This window comes from Vigna unguiculata, chromosome 1, assembly GCF_004118075.2.
Source record: "Vigna unguiculata cultivar IT97K-499-35 chromosome 1, ASM411807v1, whole genome shotgun sequence".
Classification (NCBI taxonomy): Eukaryota; Viridiplantae; Streptophyta; class Magnoliopsida; order Fabales; family Fabaceae; genus Vigna; species Vigna unguiculata.
Genome location: NC_040279.1, coordinates 18,541,288 through 18,562,262, shown reverse-complemented (window position 1 = coordinate 18,562,262; position 20,975 = coordinate 18,541,288). Strand labels below are relative to the sequence as shown.

The 20,975-nt window shown below is 40.9% G+C and overlaps 2 protein-coding genes across 2 annotated transcripts; one reads left to right on the top strand and one right to left on the bottom strand.

Annotated features, from left to right (window-relative positions):
* Positions 1-3,464: 3,464 nt before the first annotated feature.
* LOC114189118 lies at positions 3,465-4,061 on the bottom strand. The gene has a single exon (XM_028077827.1). It carries the CDS (start codon positions 4,059-4,061, stop codon positions 3,465-3,467), a length of 597 nt encoding a protein of 198 aa, XP_027933628.1.
* Positions 4,062-13,323: 9,262 nt separating this feature from the next.
* LOC114189098 lies at positions 13,324-13,725 on the top strand. Its single transcript, XM_028077810.1, has one exon. The coding sequence runs from the start codon at positions 13,324-13,326 to the stop codon at positions 13,723-13,725; it is 402 nt and encodes a 133-aa protein (XP_027933611.1).
* Positions 13,726-20,975: the final 7,250 nt, after the last annotated feature.

Genomic DNA, 20,975 nt, shown 5'->3' with positions numbered 1-20,975 from the left:
TATTGGGAATGATCTGTAGCATGGTCATGATGGCTGAAGGAGCAGGAAGCAACATTTGCTCTCAGCCTTGTCCCAAATTTCGAGATTGGGAGGTGCAGAGAGTTACGTAATAAAAAGGGGAAGATTCATGAGAGGAAGGGTCTTTTTTTTTTTGGGGATTACTAGAGAGAGGGGTTTGGGCACTAGAAATCAGTGAGGGAGAGAAGGAGTCAAATTTGAAAACGGAAGCAAAGCTGTTAATGCATTAAGTTTTATTTTCAAGGTAGGTGTTCTTAACTTCTCCTTAGCTTATGTTACCGTGACTTGATGTTGCTATTGATGTTCATGGGTGTATGAATTAGAGCTTATGTTAACATGACTTGATATTGATGTTCATGAATGTATGGATGAAAGATGGTTTGAGATGAGTATAGTTACATCTGTTATTCATTTTGTTTATTCCCATCGCACCTGGGTACAGTAAAGAACAGAGCACAATGTTTTTTATTTTTTTTTTTATTTTTTATTTTTATTTTATCTGCCATTGTTAAAATATGTTCTTGTTTGGGTGTTACTGCTGTCCGAATGAGTCCGAATGAGTGCTGGAAAATAACCTCACCCTCAATCTCAATCTCTCTCGCCACCATCATCTTTCCCTCATCACCTTCTACCTGCAAGAAATTGCCAAACCAGAACCCAAACACATCAACAATTATATTTTGCAGAACACATTTTCACTAACTTTCTCGTTCACCATCATCTTCATGTCACACCTGCATATAAAAAAAAGGGACATAGACCCGAAAGCAGTACTCACATGGTCATCCACACTACTGTCCCATCATCCTTCGTTGTCCACTCATCCTTTCATTTTCACTCCACTCCCATTATTTCTGCACAACAAAAACTCTCCCATCATCACCCTCATCATAAGCCCGCACCAGTCCGCCATTAACGAACCTTCATCACTAAATAGCAGATTCAATTTTGGACTCTTATTCTGCACTACAACCACACCCATTCTTCATCATCAATAGAAACCACCTTGTTTTTGTTACAACCCATCCCTACGATTCGTCATCACAACCCAACACAAATCGAAAAAGTGAAACCACAGGAGGAAGGTGGTGGCAACTGGCATCTCGGACGGTGCTCTTTGTAAGTGGCAGTGGCGCCGTGGCGGCAGTCTAGGCCGCGGCGGTTGGAGTTGACGAACACGAGGCTGGACCGACATGGTGTGCGACGGCGGAGCTCCAGGATCTGGTCCTGTCTTGCGCGAGAGAAGAAACGACGATGGAGACGATTTGGGAAGCTGAGTTCCCGTCGGCGATGCTTCTGGTGGAGGCTGGCGTCGACGGCGGTGCGTCTCGCCGGCCGTGGGACTTGCGGCAGTGGCACCTGCGGCTGGAATCTTGTGGGTCGGGAGAAGAGAAGAAAAGCTGTCGTTGGTGAAGTGAAGAGAAGGGAGGCTTGAATTAAAATTAGGTTTCAAAATCAGCCCACCCCTGCTCATTGCACCTCCATCTTTATCTTTCACACCCTCACACCCTTTTTGCTTTAGGAACTCCTTCGCGCAACCCCCTTTTTTATCTGTACACCTCCATTCATTTGTTCTGTTTTTGTTGTGTATTTTTTATCTGTTGCACCCCCATTTTTAATCCCTACGCACCCCGCTATTTTTAATTTATGCAGTTTCACACATTCTCTTTATCCCTGCGCACCCCTTGTTTTTAGTTTATGCAGTTTCACACATTCTCTTTATCCCTGCGCACCCCGTGTTTTTTGATTACTGTAGCTTTACAATTTGTGTTACTTGCTCATTTATTGCAGCCCTTTGTTTCACTACGCATACACCTCCCAACTTTCTCTTCCTCGCGCACCTTCATAATTGCTAATCCCGCACCCCTGCACACACTTTTTACTCTTATTTTGGGTTTGTTTTATAGTTTATTTACTGCACCCCCACCCTTAATAAACACACCTCATTTACTTCATGTACCTCCCACTAATTACTCATATACTTTCATATTTTGTTTTCTACTTTCATCTTTTAATTAAATTGTCTTTTTTTTATTATTAATTTCTTATTTATTTATTTATTTATCTTTTATTATTTTATTTATTTTCTTTTCTTTTTATTTATAAAAAAAAATATTTGAAAATTATCAAAAATTGCAAAAAATAGAAAAGTAAAAAAAAAGGGGTAAAAATACTCTCTTTAACTTTATTGTGTCTGTCCGGTCGCTCACACTGTGTGACACTTACTTTCTACAAAATACCAAAAATAGTTTCTTTCTCTTTTAGTGTTTGTTCGACCGCTCGCGTCGTGTGACACATATTTTCTAAAAAATTCAAAAAACCCAAAAATATACAGTTTTTAAAATATAAAAATATCAATATTTTCAAACAAAAAATGTCGTTTTAAAGAACTACGTAACCCTGATTTCTCATTTTTAATGAGAATACGTAGGACCAAGGTCAATCCTTGTCGGGCCCAAAAAATTAAAAATATATATTTTTGTTTCTTTCTAATATTTTTGGCTTATTATTTTTGGGGAAAATTAATATTTTGAAAACCATATCAACTTTGCATTTTTAATTAAAGGTACCGCCCTCGGGCCGGCGTGGTAGGGTGCTAACACCTTCCTTACGCGTAACCGACTCTCGAATTCAAAAGATGGTTTTTCGTAGACTTGTCTTATCTTTATGGTTTTCCATAGTTTTCCAGAATACCTATGGTGGCGACTCCCAAATCTTTTTTAAACCTGTTTTCTTTTTTCAGTTCGCCTTCCCGTCTTGATTCCGGTTGCGACAACACTATTTAGATTACTCTTGTCTTTAAAAGTGCTTTTCTCGTTGTCATAGTCCTAGTTTTGTCACATATTTACTCCCTTTGGTTTAGCCCTTTCTTGATTTTGGTGCTTTTTTAGTTTGTCTTTAAATTTCCCTTGTTTTGTCTTGGAGTTTTCCTTTACTTGGCCTCCTGAGTTGAGCTTAGATTCGTTACGTCTTTCACTTTGATGTTGAATTCTGGATGGATTGATTGGAGTTTTTTTGCAGAACTAAACAGGAACTTGAGTGCGAGTGAGTACACTTTGCAAGTGAAACACGAGTGGAATTGAGTGTAAACACGTAAGGAGTGGTGAGGCCCATTTGATAATTTTATCCACATTACTTTTGCTAACCACTTATTGTGTTTTGTGTTAGTTCTTGCTTTCTCTCTTTCCCTGCAAGAATTAGGAATTCTGAGCACTCCAGAATGTTCCATACACGTTCGACCTTGATAGAAGATATCAACTTCATTGTGTGTAGAATTATCAGGTTAAATAACAAACTTGGGAATCTTAGAAGGGAGCACTATGAAGATAGACGATCATTGCCAAAACAAGTGTTGTTAGGTGCACCAAGTGTTAAGGTTATGGACCCGAAAATTATCAATGTCCTAATTGGAATGCCAAGTACATGACTGTTCAAGAACTCTAAGATTACATTGTACACTTAAAAGAGGTGAAGAGGAGTGTTAGAAAAAAGCTCGAAGTCAAACAAGCGCAACAAGCAAAAAGGGAACATGAAAAGGCGGAAAGAACACTAAAGGAAATATGGGAAAAGGCCAGCCCAGGGATGAGATCAATGGTGAAATCCACATCCCTGCTTGGCGGTAACTCTGGGATTTTGTCAAGGAAGACATTCGCGTATTCATCTACCACAAGAATCAGACTAATATTCTCTACAATACTCTTCTTCTCCGTCTGAGCTACTATCATAAAAAACGTAGCCCCCGCTTCAATCTCCTTCTCTGCTTGGTTGGATGATATTAATTCCAGTCCTTCTGCATCTGGAAACACCACCCTGCATTGCCCACAATCAAGCACCACATGGTTGCTGGCCAACCAATCCATACCCAGAATCACATCTAACCCCTTTATTGGTAAGCAGATGAGATTCACCTTGAACCTGCGGCTGGCCACCTCTATAGGGCATCCCACACAAACAGATGTGGTGGATACCTCTCCAAACGCTGGTGTCACAACTATTAACTCGCATGCCAGCTCTCGCATCACTAGACTGAGCCTCTCACGCATTCATTGGATACGAATGAGTGGGTAGCTCTTGAGTCATAAAACACAACAACCTCATGGTCAAATAACAAACAAGTAGTCTACACTAGGTTACCTGAATGGGCGGCCTCGGTAGTCGTCAAGGCAAAAACACGACCAGGGGCTTTAGGTCGATCCCCTACTGGTTTCTTCGCTGGTGCACCTCCAACTAGTTTTCTATTCGGGCAGTGTCGTGAAAAATGGCTTGTCTGATCACAAACATAGCACTTGCCAGTGCTACCACCACCAACACCACTAGAACTGCCTGAGGGTTTTGGACAATCCCTCCGATAATGCTCTCCACCACAGTTGTAGCACTATAGTTTCTTAGCTGAGCTCTGTGGCCTATCATACGACTTCTTCTGTTGCCGTGAATCCGAGGTAGTCTTCTGTGGTCAAGCCCCTTTGTTGGGCCCATCTCCAGCTGCTCTACAACCTTGGTCTGCTCCACCAAAACTGGGAACTCCCTGATCCGGAGAGGTACAATAAAGCGGCGTAGCTCATGTTTCAACCCGCCTTCATATTTTCGGCATCTCCACTCCTCGGTAACAGTAGGTGTGTAGAACCTGGCCAAATATTCAAACCTGTTTGTGTATGCCTGCACAGTTAGGTTCCCCTGCTGGAACGTGAGGAATTCTGCCTCTCTCTCATGCCTGGCACTGGCTAGAAAATATTTTTCCAGAAATCTCTCTGAAGGAAGTCCAGGTAACCTCCTCACCCGAGTCTGCATGAGCTGCTACATGCCTGCCCACCAGTATTCCATATCAGCTATCAACAGGAAAGATATGAATGAGAGCTTCTAGGGGTCTGTACAATCAATCACCTGACAAATTTTCTCGCACTCTTTAAGCCAAGCATCGACTTCATCTGGAGAAGATTTGCTTGCAAATTTTGAGGGCTTATGCCTCATAAAATCCTCCATCGACACCAGACGTGTGGGTGCTACCACGGCTCGAGGTTGCGCTGCAATGGGCTGCATCGCATCTACCATCTGATGTATCGCCTACACGATCTCATCAGCCCCAGCATTATTCCTCCTCCTCCTATTTGCCATAGCTTGAGCACGCCACATATAACTGTTCACATCAAACAGCTTGGTTAAGACTTCATACTAAAAGTCAGATAACAACCAATGATCAAAATGATCTCACAAGCACACGCACGGTAAGCTCACTCCCCATAGACCCTAAAAATCATTTTGAAAACAAAGCTCTGATACCAAATGTAACATCCTACTCGGATATTACGAATTTAATAAAAATAAAATAGAAGTACACGTCGGCATCATTTATTAAAACCTCATTTTATAATAATACCACGTTTCCCAAAACACAGGAAAATGTAAAATTTCATTAAATTACCAGAAGTTCATAAATACAAAACTGTGAATTTAGTCAAATAGGCCATGAGCCTTTACATCATATATTAAAAATAGAGTTACCAAAAACATGAACATAAAAATCCCCCATTATCAGCCCCTCTCTATAGCTAAGCCTCACCAGCTCCACCTGTATCATCACCTGTTCACGTGTACCGCGTACACGATCATCGCCAAACACAAGTAGATAGGGTGAGCTAAGAGATAAAGCATACAAAAATATATATACCAAATATATATATGCATCTTTAACAAATACAAATAATAAACAACAACACAAATTCTTTCTTTATGCTACATGGCACAACCATATCAAGTATCCTTTCTTTTCCCATTGTATCTTACTCTATTTACATCACATGGCCACCACCATGTACACCGATGCACCTAATGGAAGTCACGTTACCTTCCCTCCACATGGCCACCACCATGCATAATAGGTACATTAAAACCTCGTTCGAGTTCTTCTTATGGCCACAACCATGTATGCAGTGTTCTATATCTTCTATTGAGTATCTCTAGGTGCCTTGCTGCCACACCTATCGGCCACAACCGATAGAGTATGTGTGGAAACCATGCTACGGATCACACACCGTAACGCCAAGTGGAGTTCCCAAATACGAACATAGTCCGTAACGTCCCAGGACTACCAAACTCATCAGCAACCACTGAGGAGGACAATCCATTTAGACCCATCCGTACTGGCCACAACTAGCACACTCACACCGGCACACTCGCCAACCCGAGCCACAACTCAAGGTTCCTCATGTTCATCCGCTATCCTAAGCCACAACTCAAGGATACGTTCCGGGCCACAACCCATGGAACACCAGCAAGCCCACCATCAGGATTTCTTTAGAAGCCTTATAGACCACTCCTTACAATTTCCATCAATACAACAATAACTCAGGCCTTGAACACTCAGTAACACCTTTGCTCACTTAGGCCAAAAGCCTTTGTTACGCCAATCCAGCCTATCTCGCTTAAGCTAGATCCACTAGCTTGGGCGAGCCTCTAGAAGGTCTGTAGAACACGTACTCTCGCTTAAGCGAGCTCACCCTCGCTTGGGCGAGACCCTCGCTCGCCCAAAATCATAACTCATCTCGTTCAAGCGACGAGTTCTACCAAACAGCACAAGTCATCCTCGAAATTTCGCCTAAGCGAGAGACTCTCGCATGAGCGAGACGTCCCCAATAGCCCCCTTCAACATGCGCGTATCCTCGCCTGAGCGAGACACGCTCGCCTAAGCGAGATGACCTGTTGCTCAGGACCAGACCCCCTCACCTACGCGAGATGATCGCGTAACACAAGGATTTCCCCTTTGCCACTCTCGCTTAGGCGAGCCTGGCTCGCCTGAGCGAGAAATGCAGACCCCCAAATCTGTTCATGCACACACACCAGCAACCATGCCCAATTCAACATTCCAAAACATACCAGAACAGTGTACACATATTGCAACAACACATAGGCATAATTCTTGACTCTAAAAGGTTCTCAAACTTCCAATTTAACAAAATTTTCATCCTAGCTCGTGCATGAACCCATTATATTCAGAAACTTAGGTTACACTTTCAATAAAATAGTACCAAAATCATAAACCCCAAATCTCACCCCTTACAGCACGAATTCATGGTACAAAACATATCAGAATCGCAAACATACGATGGTTTAAACGAAAATACGGATTCAGCTCCCCTAACCTGAAATTTTCCTTTGCTTAGACAATTGCCGAACATTGGGAATCTCTCCTTGATCACTAGGCAGCCCAACACCTTCCCTTCACTATACTCTCAAATACCAAAACCCCTCTCAAATTTTCGCACCCTTGCAGCACCTTCAGAAAATAGCTTCTCTAAACCCCTCTTCCTTCCTATCTGGCCCCATTTGCTAGGTTTCTCTTCCCCTTTTCATATTCTCGCCATACCCATTTTCGCAAAAAGAGAACTAAAGGTGTTCCATCAAGATTTGAACCCATGACCTTCACAACGCCAAGTCAAAGTTAAACCACTAGGCCAACTTATATTTCTTGCTAACACACACAATTCAAGCATTATCTCATACACAAATGTGGCCCAACATACTATTAAAATAATAATAAAAAAAATACACACAATTGGCACACATAGGACTCGAACCCAAGTCCTCTCACACAAGCCAAGTACTCTCAACCATTTGAGCTAGTACTTTTCCACGTCATACATAACAGAATTTAATGTCATAAATGCACTACTCTCTCGCATTTATTAATTAATCATTTATTTAATTAATTAAATTCCTCGGATCTTACAATCCACTTGCTTTGTGATAGTGGCCCAAGAGAAGATGATGAGTACAGAAGAGAAGATCAGTAAAATACCAGTGGTGGATGAATATGCTGATGTTTTCCCAGATGAGAGACTCGAGTTACCACCCAGTAGGGATATAGATTTCTCAATTGATCTAATCCTTGGAGCAGGGCCAGTGTCGGCAACACCGTATAGAATGGCACCGACAGAACTAATAGAGTTGAAGAAGCAGATCGAGGACTTGCTAGAGAAGAAATTTATCAGATCTAGTGCCTCACCGTGGGGAGCTCCGGTGTTACTGGTAAAGAAGAAGAATGGGAGTTCTCGGTTGTGCGTCGATTATCGACAGTTGAATAAATTGACGATAAAGAACAAATACTCGCTGCCGAGGATTGATGACTTGCTCGATCAGTTGAGAGGGGCAGGTGTGTTCTCTAAGATCGATTTAAGGTTTGGCTATCATTAGATCTTAGTCAAGCCAGAGGACGTTCAGAAGACAACTTTCCGATCGAGATATGGGCATTATGAATATGTTGTGATGCCATTTGAAGTGACCAATGCTCTAGCTGTCTTCATGGATTATATGAATCGAATCATTCGCCCCTATCTGGATAAGTTTGTAGTGGTGTTCATAGATGATATTCTCATCTATTCTCAAAATAAGGAGGAACACGTAGAACACTTAAGGATTGTACTGGAGGTATTGAGAGAACACCACCTGTACGGTAAACTGTCAAAGTTTGAGTTTTGGTTGGAAGAGGTACAGTTTCTAGGGCACGTTATCTCTTCACAGGGTATTGCAGTAGACCCAAGCAAGATTGAGACAGTGCTGAAGTGGGAAAGACCTCAGATAGTAACAGAAGTCAGAAGCTTCTTGGGGCTGGCAGGGTATTACAGGAGATTTGTAGAGGGGTTCTCTAAAATGGTGAGTCCATTAACTCAACTCACTAGCAAAGATCAACCCTTCTCTTGGACCAATAAATGCAAAGAATGCTTCGAGGAGATGAAGAGGAGGTTGACAATAGCTCCAATGCTTGTTATTCCAGATACTAGTAAAACGTTTGAGGTATACTTCGATGCATCTTACCAGGGTTTGAGTTGTGTACTGATGCAGGAGAAGAGGCCAGTGGCCTATGCTTCTAGACAGCTAAAGGTACATGAGAAGAACTACCCTACCCATGATTTAGAGTTGGCTGCTGTAGTGTTTGCTCTCAAGACATGGAGACACTACTTGTATGGCTCCCAGTTACAGGTTTTCAGTAATCACAAAAGCTTGAAATACTTGTTTGATCAGAAGGAGTTGAATGTGAGGCAGCGACGATGGATGGAGTACCTCAAGGACTATGATTTTGAGTTGCTTTACCATCCTGGTAAAGCAATTGTTGTTGTGGATGTCTTGAGTCGGAAAAGGATGCATATCTCAACCATGATGGTGAATGAGCTATAATTGATTGAGAAGCTCAGGGATAAAAACCTGGTATACAGTTGAGTGAAGATTCCATCAGATGCAGTGTTCTGACACTGACCAATGATGTATTGAAGACCATCCATGATCAGCAAAAGAACGATGCTGAGCTACAACAGTTTATGAGTTGGATAGGAACTGAGAAAGGAAAGGATTACATGATGGGATCAGATGGTATCTTACGGTTCAGAGATAGAGTTTGTGTGCCGGAAAACTAGAGGTTGAGGAAGAAAATTCTAAAGGAGGGACACAAAAGTCGTCTTAGCATACACCCAAGTATGACTAAGATGTACCAGGACCTGAAACAGTCCTTCTGGTGGAACGTGATGAAAACTGATGTTGCCAACTTCGTAGCATCATGCTTGGTATGTCAGAAGGCCAAGATTGAACATCAGCGACCAGGGGGTACACTAGAGCCGTTAGACATTCCTTAGTGGAAATGGAATAGTATTACCATGGACTTCGTGACTCATTTGTCGAGGTCTATTAAAGGGCATGATTCAATCTGGGTAATAGTGGACAAATTGACTAAGTGTGAACATTTTCTCGCCATTAACTAGAAGTGGTCATTGGATAAGTTGGTCAAGTTGTACGTGCGAGAAGTGGTCAGGTTGCATGGTGTGCCAGCTAGCATAGTATAAAACAGAGACCCGAGATTCACATCTCATTTTTGGCAGTCTCTACAAGCAGCGCTGGGGACCCAATTGAGGATGCGTTCTGCATATCATCCACAAACTGATGGGCAGTCAGAGCGAACAATCCAGTCTTTAGAGGATTTGTGTAAGACCCGAGAATATTAAATAGTTAATTAAATAATTATTTAATAAATGCGGGTAATAAAAGCATTTAAGGCATTTAATGCAGTAAGTTATGATGTGGAAAAGTACTAGCTCAAGTGGTTGAGAGTACTTTGATTGTGTGAGAGGACTTGGGTTCGAGTCCTATGTATGGCAATTGTGTGTTATTTTGATTTATGCATTATTTTGATGATATACTTGAATGCTTGATGTGATAGTAAAATCCTAAAATTGTAGGAGTTATCACAAATATGAATTGATTGATTTGGTTATGCTCTTGATCTGGTGATTGATAGGTTGTGGGTTCAAGCCTTGCTAAGAACCAAATTAAACTCTCTTTTTGGCTTAATTTTATTTTTGCATGGAATTTGAAAAGGGCAGCATAACCTAGTTGTCTAATGGGCTAGAAAACTAGATTAAAATTTCATTGAATAGCTATTAAACCTCTTTTATGGTAATTTTTGTTTTGGTGGAGAAAACGAGTAATTAGAATGGAAATAAGTTAGAGAGAGAGTGAATTAGTGAAGGGAGAGGTGTTGTATTGCGTGTGAACCTTGGACAGAAGGATTATGGTGAATTGGGGCTGATTGCAAAGGGGGAGTGAGAAGGAGAAACCATCGTGGGAGCAAAGGCAAGGAAGCTTTTGGATTAGAGATACACACACTAATTTGAATTTGAAGCGAATTCCATGTAAGGGGAGTTGTTTCTACGTGTTTTTAGTTGTAATCCTTATACTGAGCTTGTATGATCGCAATTGTATGATTACCATTCTGTTTGCACTGTTTTATTAGAGTTTCTGGATTTTTCCCAGAAACCGCCTGGCGGCCTAACCCCTGCCGTCAGGCGACACATAAGAGGTGTGCCTTGTTCTTGATTCTGCCATGAACCGCTTGGCGGCGATGAAGATCTGCCAAGCGGCGCGACATTGTGCGCGTGTTTCTTTTGATTTGCTGTGTGCGTAGGGGTCAATGGGACTTCTGATTGTGATTTTGGGTATGATGCTATGAGTCAATAGTATGAAACTGTTAGAATTGGGGTTTCTTATGGTGCTTTGGAAAACTCTTTATGAATAACCATGGATGGAGTTGGGGGTTTTGGAATCGGTAGAATCAGAATTTGAATTATTGTGGTGCATAGTAGGTGCGACTTAGGGGAAATAATGTCATAGGAAGTTGGGTGGGTAAACCATGAGAGAATTATTGTGTGGTATTGAATTTGGAGGCTGAATTGAGTCATGGACGTCTTGAGCAAGTCGCGGGGGCAGTGGCACAATGTTGCATTGAGTTTGGTTGGTCGTGAGGGAAGAGGCTGTGAGTGATATTGGAAATTAAAGGGGGACACAGTAAGATATAATATACTTATGTAAGTGAGTATGGGAATAGAAAGAGGTTTGATGGTATGACTATGTGATGGGTGTTGATAGACGTGTTAAGGAAAGAAAGAGGGAAGGATAACATTAATTAAGAGTTTAGGTGTTGGAAGCATAGTACCTTGCATATGTGTTATTAAATATATGTGATTATGATTTATGAGCTTTTGGTGTCCTTAGTGACTTGTAAGCTTAAATAAAAGACATATGATTATGCAATATTGTGTGGGACAACACTCATGGCAGTATAGTGTGAGTGGAGTATGTGGTGAAGAGGTGTGACATTATTCTTGAACAATGCTATTTAGGTAGCGAATGGTGTGCCTTGGGTACTGGTGTAGTGATTAATATTGATAAGAGAATGAAATAACTTGAGCATGAGAGACAGGAATTTAAAGTGATGGTGGAGTGGCTAGAAACTAACAGACCCTGATAAAACAAAGGTGCAATATACTGTAGAGCATTCTGGATTGCAGAACTAACCAATTTAGGTGCCAAAACCAACACCAAGGAGTTTCTGATATGGCGCCTGGCGGCCTACTGATACTCGCTAGGTGATAGGAACTGCAAGAGGGATCCCTACATCGCGTGGTGCTTGGCGGCAGGGTGAGCCCGCCAGGCGGTGACTGAAAGACAATGAGGGCTAGAGGGTGCTGGCGCCTGGCGGTGGGAAGGTACCGCCAGACGGTCTGGATCAGTTTCGCCTGGCGACGCTAGGTGTCGCGGCGGGCGACAATCCTACAGTCTATGGCTTGTTTTCGTCATTTTTTAGCAATGTTGCTATACTTGGATCGAGAGATGCTGTGCCATGAGCGGGTAGGTTCATGGATGGTGGTTAACATGTAATGATATGAGCGGAGAGGTTCATATCCAGTTACTCTCATGTGGGGATACGAGCGAGGTAGGTTCGTATGTTCTGTGCTCACGTTCGAGAGATGCCACGTGCGGGGAGGTACGGGGCTGGAGGATTACATGTGTTGGACTACGGGCGGGTAGGTCCGTAGAGTAGGACTATGAGCGGGGAGGTTCGTAGAGCAGGACTACTAGCGGGGAGGTTCATAGAGGCAGGACCACGAGCGGGCAGGTTCGTGTGAGCATCATAGTATCGAGTCCAAGGCTAACCTTTTGTGTGAATTGAAGGCTATACAACCTTGGGGTGAAGGTTCTTGCCAAGAACTAAGTAGGTTGGACTAGACGGGTGTATGATTTATCTGATACTAATATATATATATATATATATATATATATATATATATATATATGCTATTTCTTTATTTTCTCAACTCAACCTTTTTGTTTGTGTATGGCGATGATCATGTGATTCGTTACACAGGAGCAGATGTGGATACAGGTGATGCTGAGGACGCTCAGGCGACGGAGTGAGGGCTAGCTTGGGGATTAGAGCTAGGAGTTTTCATCTTATATTTATGATGTTTTATTTATGATTAGGGATTTTTTTTGGAAATTATAACATCATTATTATTGCTATCTTATAATTTTGGCACGTGTTTAAATATTTGAAAATTTTTCTGCGTTTGGGAACAATATTATCGTGACGTTCTTTTCATTTTATTTCATTTTATTTATTTATTTATTTAAAAATTGGTAATATTCCTTAGGGATGTTACAATTTGTTACGAGCTTGTGTGTTGGATCATATGGAAGGCTAGAGTGAGATGCTTCCATTGGTGGAGTTCACGTACAATAACAGCTACCACTCCAGTATAGGCATGGCACCATATGAGGCCCTATATGGGCGACGATGCAGGACACCGCTATGTTGGAACCAGGATGGTGAATCCCTGGTATTGGGTCCAAAATTTCTGCAGTAGACTTATGAGAAAGTCAAGACAATTCAGAAGAATGAAAGCTACATAGAGCAGACAGAAGTCATACGCAGATAAGAGGAGGCGGCCTTTAAAGTTTGAAGCTGGGGGCCATGTATTCCTCAGAATGACATCGACGACAGGTATTGGAAGGGCCATCAAATCAAGGAAGTTAACTCCGAGGTTTGTTGGGCCCTATCAGATATTGAGGAGGATTGGCGCTGCAGCTTATAAGATCGCCTTGCCACCGCACTTGGCGAATCTGCACAATGTGTTTCATGTCTCTCAGTTAAGGAAATACATAGCAGATCTGTCTCATGTTTTGGAGTCAGATGAAATGCAGATCAGGGAAGACTTGACGGTGAACACCGGACCAGTGCAGATTCTAGACTCGCAAGTGAAGAAGTTGCAGGGGAAGGAGATCAGGACCGTAAAAGTGCTTTGGGATGAGGCTACTCAAGAGATGATCTGGGAGATAGAGGATCGCATGAGGCAATCCTATTCGTACTTGTTTCCTAGTAAGTCCTAATTTTCAAGGATAAAAATCTTTAAAAGTGGGGGGAATGTAAGACCCGAGAAAATTAAATAGTTAATAAATAATTATTTAATAAATGCGGGTAATAGAAGCCTTTAAGGCATTTAATGTAGAGAGCTATGACATGGAAAAGTATTAGCTCAAATGGTTTAGAGTACTTGGTTTATGTGAGAGGACTTGAGTTCAAGTCTTATGTATGCCAATTGTGTGATATTTTAATTTATGCATTATTTTGATGATATACTTGAATGCTAGACGAGATAATAAAATCCTAAAATTGTAGGAATTATCACAAATATGAATTGGTTGAATTGGTTGTGCATTTGGCTTGGTAAGTGATGGGTTGTGGGTTCAAACCTTGCTGAGGACAAATTCATTCTCTTTTTGCCAAATTTACTTGGCATGAATATGAAAGGGTTTAGGAACCCTAGTAGCTAATAGAGAGGCAACGTAAGGGCTGAAAAAATATTCGGTAAAGGGTATTGAATAACCATTAAAACACATTTTAACTTAATTTTCGTTTAGGGTGTTAAAGGGTAATTAAGAGTGGATTGATTTTGAGAGAGAGAGAGAGAGAGTAATTAGGGTGAGAGAGAACTGTGGTGTGAGTGTTGGGCAGCAAGTTTTGTCATATTGGCACGTACTACAGAGAAGAATTGGAGTGGAAAACCAGTTTTGGGGTTGTAAGCAAAGAACAAGAGTGTTTTGGGTTAAAGACACATCAAATTCACGTTTTAGCAAGGAATCCAAGTAACGGGGTTGTCTCTTACGCTTTTATTTCTCTTTCAAATAACTGTGCGATGCCATGAGTCAATATATGATTTTTCTCACACTGTTTCTACATTGTTTTGAGGATTTCTGGGTTTTTCCCAAAAACCACCAGCTGGCGGCTCAATCCTTGCCGCCAGGTGACACATCAGAGGTTAGTGTTGTTCTTGATTTTTCCAAGAACTGCCTAGCGGCGATGAGTATCTGCTAGGCAGCGCGACACGGTTCGCGTTCTTTTTTATTGTTTTGATGCTGGTTGTGCGAAATGTCAATTGATTTCTGGAATTCGATGTGTGTATACCCCATTGGGTGCTTTGCTGATATGAAACTGATTAAAAATTGGGTTATGGTAGTGTTTTAGACACACGCGTGCATGTTAAACCATGATCATATGGCAAGGGTGGAAGGAAACGAAAATTGGATTGAATCAAGAGAGGAAAAGATCAAGAAAATCTTATGAATTGAATTAAGAACAAAAAGTTAGTCTCTTATATTATGCATTGTCACATTATGGTGTGTTTAGCATCAGGGATGGATATTGGTCATGGGCTAACATACTCGTAGGTATGGAGAAGCCTAGGTTTAGGCTGGTTCTGGTGTACCCTTGGCGGCGCTAGGCTTGCTGCCAAGCGATGGCGAGGCATTGGGGATGTTTTACGAGTTTAGGTAGTGGAAAATGAAGAGGAAACCTAGGTGAGTGATTGGTATTGGAAGTTAACTGATGAAATAGGAAAGGACACCCTACCTATGGTAAGTAAGTATGTGATGGTAAGAGGTTTGAAAGTATGAGTGTGTTATGGTGGGTTTGTGGGAATGTTAATGCAAGAAAGAGGGAATCATAATTCTCAATAAAAGTTTCAAGTTTGGAAAGCATAGGTTGGCTTGAGAGTGTATAATTGGAACGTGAGATGGTGTGTCTTAATGAATTGAGGTATAAGCTATGACTTGTGTAAGAGAAATCGAGAGCTAAATATGTCGAAGTCGTAATACTGTTTGGCTTGGCGCTCCAAGAAAGGGTCTGCACTGTTTGGCGCCTGGCGGTAGGGTGAGATCCGCTAGGCGGACACGGAGCAGTATGTGTTCTATATGGGCTTGGCGCCTGGCGGTGTGGCTTGAACCGCCAGGCGGTCTGCACTGGTTTCGCCTGGCGGTCTGCACTGGTTTCGCCTGGCGGCGCTTGGAGTTGCACCAGGCGATAGTGTTGTAGATTATGACTTGTGTGTGTGTTGCTTTTTAAGATATAATGCTATACTTGGATCAAAAGATGTTGTGCCATGAGCGGGTAGGTTCATGGATGGTGATTAACATGTGATGATATGAGCGGGGAGGTTCATATCAATTTACTATCGCGTGGGGATACGAGCGAGGTAGTTTTGTATGTTCCGTGCTCACGCTTGAAAGACGCTACGTGCGGGGAGGTACGTGGCTGGTGGATCACTTGTGTTGGACTACGGGTGGGTAGGTTCGTAGAGCAGGACTACGAGCGGGGAGGTTCGTAGAGGCAGAACAACAAGCGGGCAAGTTAGTTTGAGCATCATGTTTCCGAGTCCAAGGCTAAGCATTGGTGTGATTTGAAGGCTGAAAAGTCTTGGGGTTAAGGTCTTGGCCAAGAATTAAGTAGATTGATTAAGATGGGTGTATGATTTATCTTATGTATCATATATATGTTATCTTTATTTTTATCAACTCACCCTTTCTGTTTGTGTATGGCGATGATCGTGTGATTCGTTACACGGGAGTAGATGTTGATATAGGTGATGCTGAGGATGCTCAAGCGACGGAGTGAGGGCTAGCTGGGATTATAGCGAAGGATTTTTATTATGTTATCATTTATGATTTTTGACTTTGGAAATTGTAAAGCTTTAATACTACGACTTTAATAATTTTGGTGCGATGTTTAAACATTTTAAATTTTCCCGCGTTTTGGGAATAATAACATTTTAATGTTTTAATTTATTTTCTTTAATTATTTATTTAATTCAGTAATATTTCTTAGGGACGTTACAGGTTGCAGGGGTCCAAGAGAAAGAGATTTAAAAATAGACAAAGGCATTACATTTATTGAAGCACCAAGATCAAGCATTGCATTTTCAAATTTATTGTTACATATGATGCAAGGTACACAAAATGTACCTGGGTCCTTGCACTTCTCAGGAATTTATGGAACAACTTTACCTATCAATGCTGACACATTTCTCCCCATGCTGATCTTCTCCTTCCCCTTTAGCCTCCTCTTATGCGTGCATAGCTCCTTCAAGAACTTGACATATATGGGAATCTGTTTGATGGCGTCCAAAAGAGGTATGTTCACCTCCACCTTCCTGAATGTTTCTAGGATCTTCCTGTCAACCTCTTCTATCTTCTTGCTTGGAATGGCTCTTGGAGGGAAAGGAAATGGTATGGAAAGTGTAGCAATAGAGGTGGAAGGCGTAGAAGTCACACTAGATATGGAAGGACCAGCTGCATGAGCATCACACTTTCTCTGAAGTGTGGCAGGGTTGACTTCCTTTTGAGGTGTAGGCTTAGGAGTGGGAACTTCAATGTTCTTCCCAGATCTCAATGTAATGGCACTCACATTTCTCGGATACTCCACCGTCTATGATGGCAACTTGTCAGAATTCTGAGCCTATGATTGGTTTAGCTGAGTGGCCATCTGCCCCATTTGATTTGTCAAAGTCTAGATCGAGGCTCTAGTCTCCTGCTAGAATTGCATATTCTGAAGTGTCATCATTCTAACCAACTCCTCCAATGAAGTAGAAGAAGAAGGTGTAGGTGCTGCAGCAGGAGCTAGTGTGGGTACAGGTGGAACAAGAGCAGCTTGTGCAGGTGTATCTCTTTGTTGTAGAGGTGGCTGCACATTTTGAAATTGTTGGTTTTGCTACTGTTGGTTGCCCTGGTTTCCCCATCTCAAATTAGGGTGATTCCTCCATCCTGGATTGTATTTGTTTGTTGACAAATCATGGTTTTGTTGCTGGTGTTGGGGCCTATTGTTGTAGAAAATATTAGTTGCATACGCCTAAAGAGTATCCACTGGTGTAGAAGAAGTAGCAGCCTGTTGTTGCAATGCTGGGCAAAAGTCTGTGAAATGATCAATAGATGTACAAAGGCCACAAACTCTGGCAGCAGCTGAGGCTCTCTGATTGGAAGCAAGTTGATTGACCAGTTTGGTAAGAGCATCAATCTTACTCTCCAACTTCTTGGTGTATTCGGCTGCCCCTACATCAATCCTTAAGGAGGAAGACTCTCACAATGGTTGATACACAAAGGTGTTTAATTTCTCCAAAATGCTCAACCCTTGTACAAGTGTTAGAGGTCCCCTTAAATAGAAGTTTTTAGGGGCCTCTTAGCAAAAAAAAAATAAGCTGAAAAGGATTACAATGCAAATATAAAAACCTAGAGTCTAGAAAGTAGGTCAACAAAGGAGCACATGGACACATTCTAGAAGCCTTCTTGGTCAAGGCAAGATGGATGCTCCTTCTAGATGTTTCTAGACTTCTTGGTGGCCAAGGCATGTGGTCATCCTTTCTAGATGTTTCTAGAAAGCTTTGCTCCTTCTCTTTCCTCCACATGTGCTCTCCAAAAGCCATCTAAATGTGCCACTTGTCCTTCCTTGTCCCACCTCTTAATGATCCTACAAAACAAGTTATTTTTGAATTAGCATGTTGGCTTTAGGTTAAGCTAATTCTTTGAGTCCACAAGTCAACTTAAAAATAGTCAACCAAGACAACTTAATGGAATTTTAAACTAAAGAAAATAAAAGCAAAGGAAGGAATAAAAAGAACTCCCTTTCTTCTAAGCATGTGCCATGGGCCATCATCCTTGGTAGGGATCAATCCTTTATCATTCTCCCCTTGTTGGGGGCAACTTGAACAAAGATTCTTGAACCTCTCCCAGTACTCATAGAGGGTCTCCCCATATTGTTGCTTGATTCTGGAAATTCCTTCCTTATGGCTGTTGTCCTTGAAGCTGGGAAGAATTTGGCAAGGAACAATCTCTTTAGGTCATCCCAACTCGTGATGGACCTGGGTGCAAGGTAGTACATCCAGTCTTTTGCATTGCCCTCCAAGAAATGAGGAAAGGCCTTCAAGTATACATGGTCCTCCTGGACGTCTGCAGGCTTCATGGTGGAACACACGACATGAAACTACTTCAAGTGTCTGCATGAGTCCTCACCTGCAAGTCCATGAAACTTTGGCAACAAGTGTATTAATCCAGTTTTTAACATATATGGACCTCCCTCCTCAGGATATTGAATGCATAAACTATCATAAGTGAACTCTGGTGTAGTGAGCTCACTCATGGTCCTCTCATGAGGTGGAGGAGGTTGAGCCATATTATCAGTATGAAAATCAGAATGATCAGAATAAATAGTATACTCAGAATGCAAAGAATGCACAAAATGAGAAGTATCAGGAGTATGAAAAGAATTAGAGGAATCAAGAAAAGTAACAGTATAATCAACATGCAAGATGGAATCCTAAGATGCCTACGTCCTCTGTGGGATGTCCTATCAATCTCAGGGTCAATGGGTCGTAACTCACTTGGGTTTCCCCTAGTCATGCACCAAAATACATTAATTCTAGTGATATTGGCACAACATAGGGTATAACTACAAGTATACTTAAACAAACTCCAAATTACTTGAAAATTGGTAGAATTGTCCTTTGAGTGCTCAAACAATACCACAAAAAAATCAGATCAAAACTCAAAGTGCAAGTATTTTTAAAATATTTTCAAAAGTGGAAAAAATGAAGAAAAATCACAAAAAACATTGCTGAAATATAGAAAATGACATTTTCTGGAGAATCGGAGTTTACAAATTGGTAGCGCAAGTTCCAACAAGGTAGGAAATTAAATTCCACCCCAAATCCATATAAATAATGATGATTTTGATAACCAGAGCAAAAGTTATGGTCCTCTGAAGTTTAACTAAAACTCAGTCCAATTTTTTTTTTTTTGAATATCTCAAATCAGACCATACCAACTACTCCAGCTATTTTTCCCATCAAGTTCAATGTCTTAGAAATGGGGGAAAAAATTCAAGTCAAAACAAGCATCGTAGCTACCAGAACAAAAATCCACAAGTTAAATGCCAGAATCATACATTATTCAACATTATTCACTACACTAGAATTGACATTATTCATGCGCGTCGCAACACTATTCATTCCACTACATAGACAACACACACACTACACAGAAACACTATCACAATGAACATATACCAACTCAACCACACTTGAACCACAAACACACGAAAACACCAATACACAAACACAAACACAAACCCACTGAAAATTTTACTTTGATGGTCATTAAGAATCTTGAGTGAGTGTGACTGATAGTCATTTGATAGCATTGGAAGAAGGATTGCTTGTGAAATTGTAGGAATAAACAGAGAATTGCATTGGGAAGTCTTGGGAGGGTTGCAGGTGCAGTAGTTTCTGGTTGTACCCAGAATTCTATGTACCGCTGATAGAGGTCGTACCCCACCAAATTAAAACACTTAAAATGCAGTTGTGACAGTTGAACCAAGTCGTCTCCCAACGACCAATGTTCTTGTTCAAAGCTTCAATTTCCAAATTCAAACACAAGGGGGGGTTTGGCAGATTCAGTATGCTAATTAACAGATTAAATTAAATGCGACAATGATTAAAAACGTATTGACATCCTTGATTCAAACACAATTTCACTTATCATAGGCCACCAAATTAACACCTCTTCCTTCTCTCAATACACTAGATAATAATATACTAAGCAAAACTTACAATCCAGCTTCATTATGCAATTACAATGCACACATCCTTAAATTCGTCACAGCCAAGCTACATACATTAAGCATGAACATAACTTAACCCAAACACATGCAATTACTCAACAAATTAAGCACAAACAGATTCACCACATACATTCCCTAAATTCAGAACAAAGAGACATGACAGATTTCACAAAACAATCATATATTTCCCTCGTTTTTAGGAAAAAAAGGCAAAATAAATAAATGATTATTTATTCTTTATCTAATTTTATTTTATTAAAATTTGTAATGTCCTGCCTGGATGTTACATTAATCATGATTGAATTCATCTTTACTATTATACCCTAGTTATGATTGTTTCTTAACATTTCTAACCCAACAAATGGTATGGACTTGATATAATTCAGTCTTGGATTGAACAATTTCAACCGAATGGTTCAACATAGTTTTTTATAAAATTGATCTCACAATTCAATTTTTCATAACTTTGTACTGTGTTAATTTGGAAAAAATAATAAACAATAAAGGAAGAATCTATCAACTGAACATTGTTTTGTAATAACGACTATCCAAAGAAGTCCCCCAATTGTTCAATGTCATTCCCCAAGTGTAATCTTTTATTGTTTTTATTGTATAAATCTAATGTGAAGTGCTTGGTAGGATGATTGAATTGTTTTACTATGCTTTCTACTTCAAATTTTCAATTTTTAACAACTTG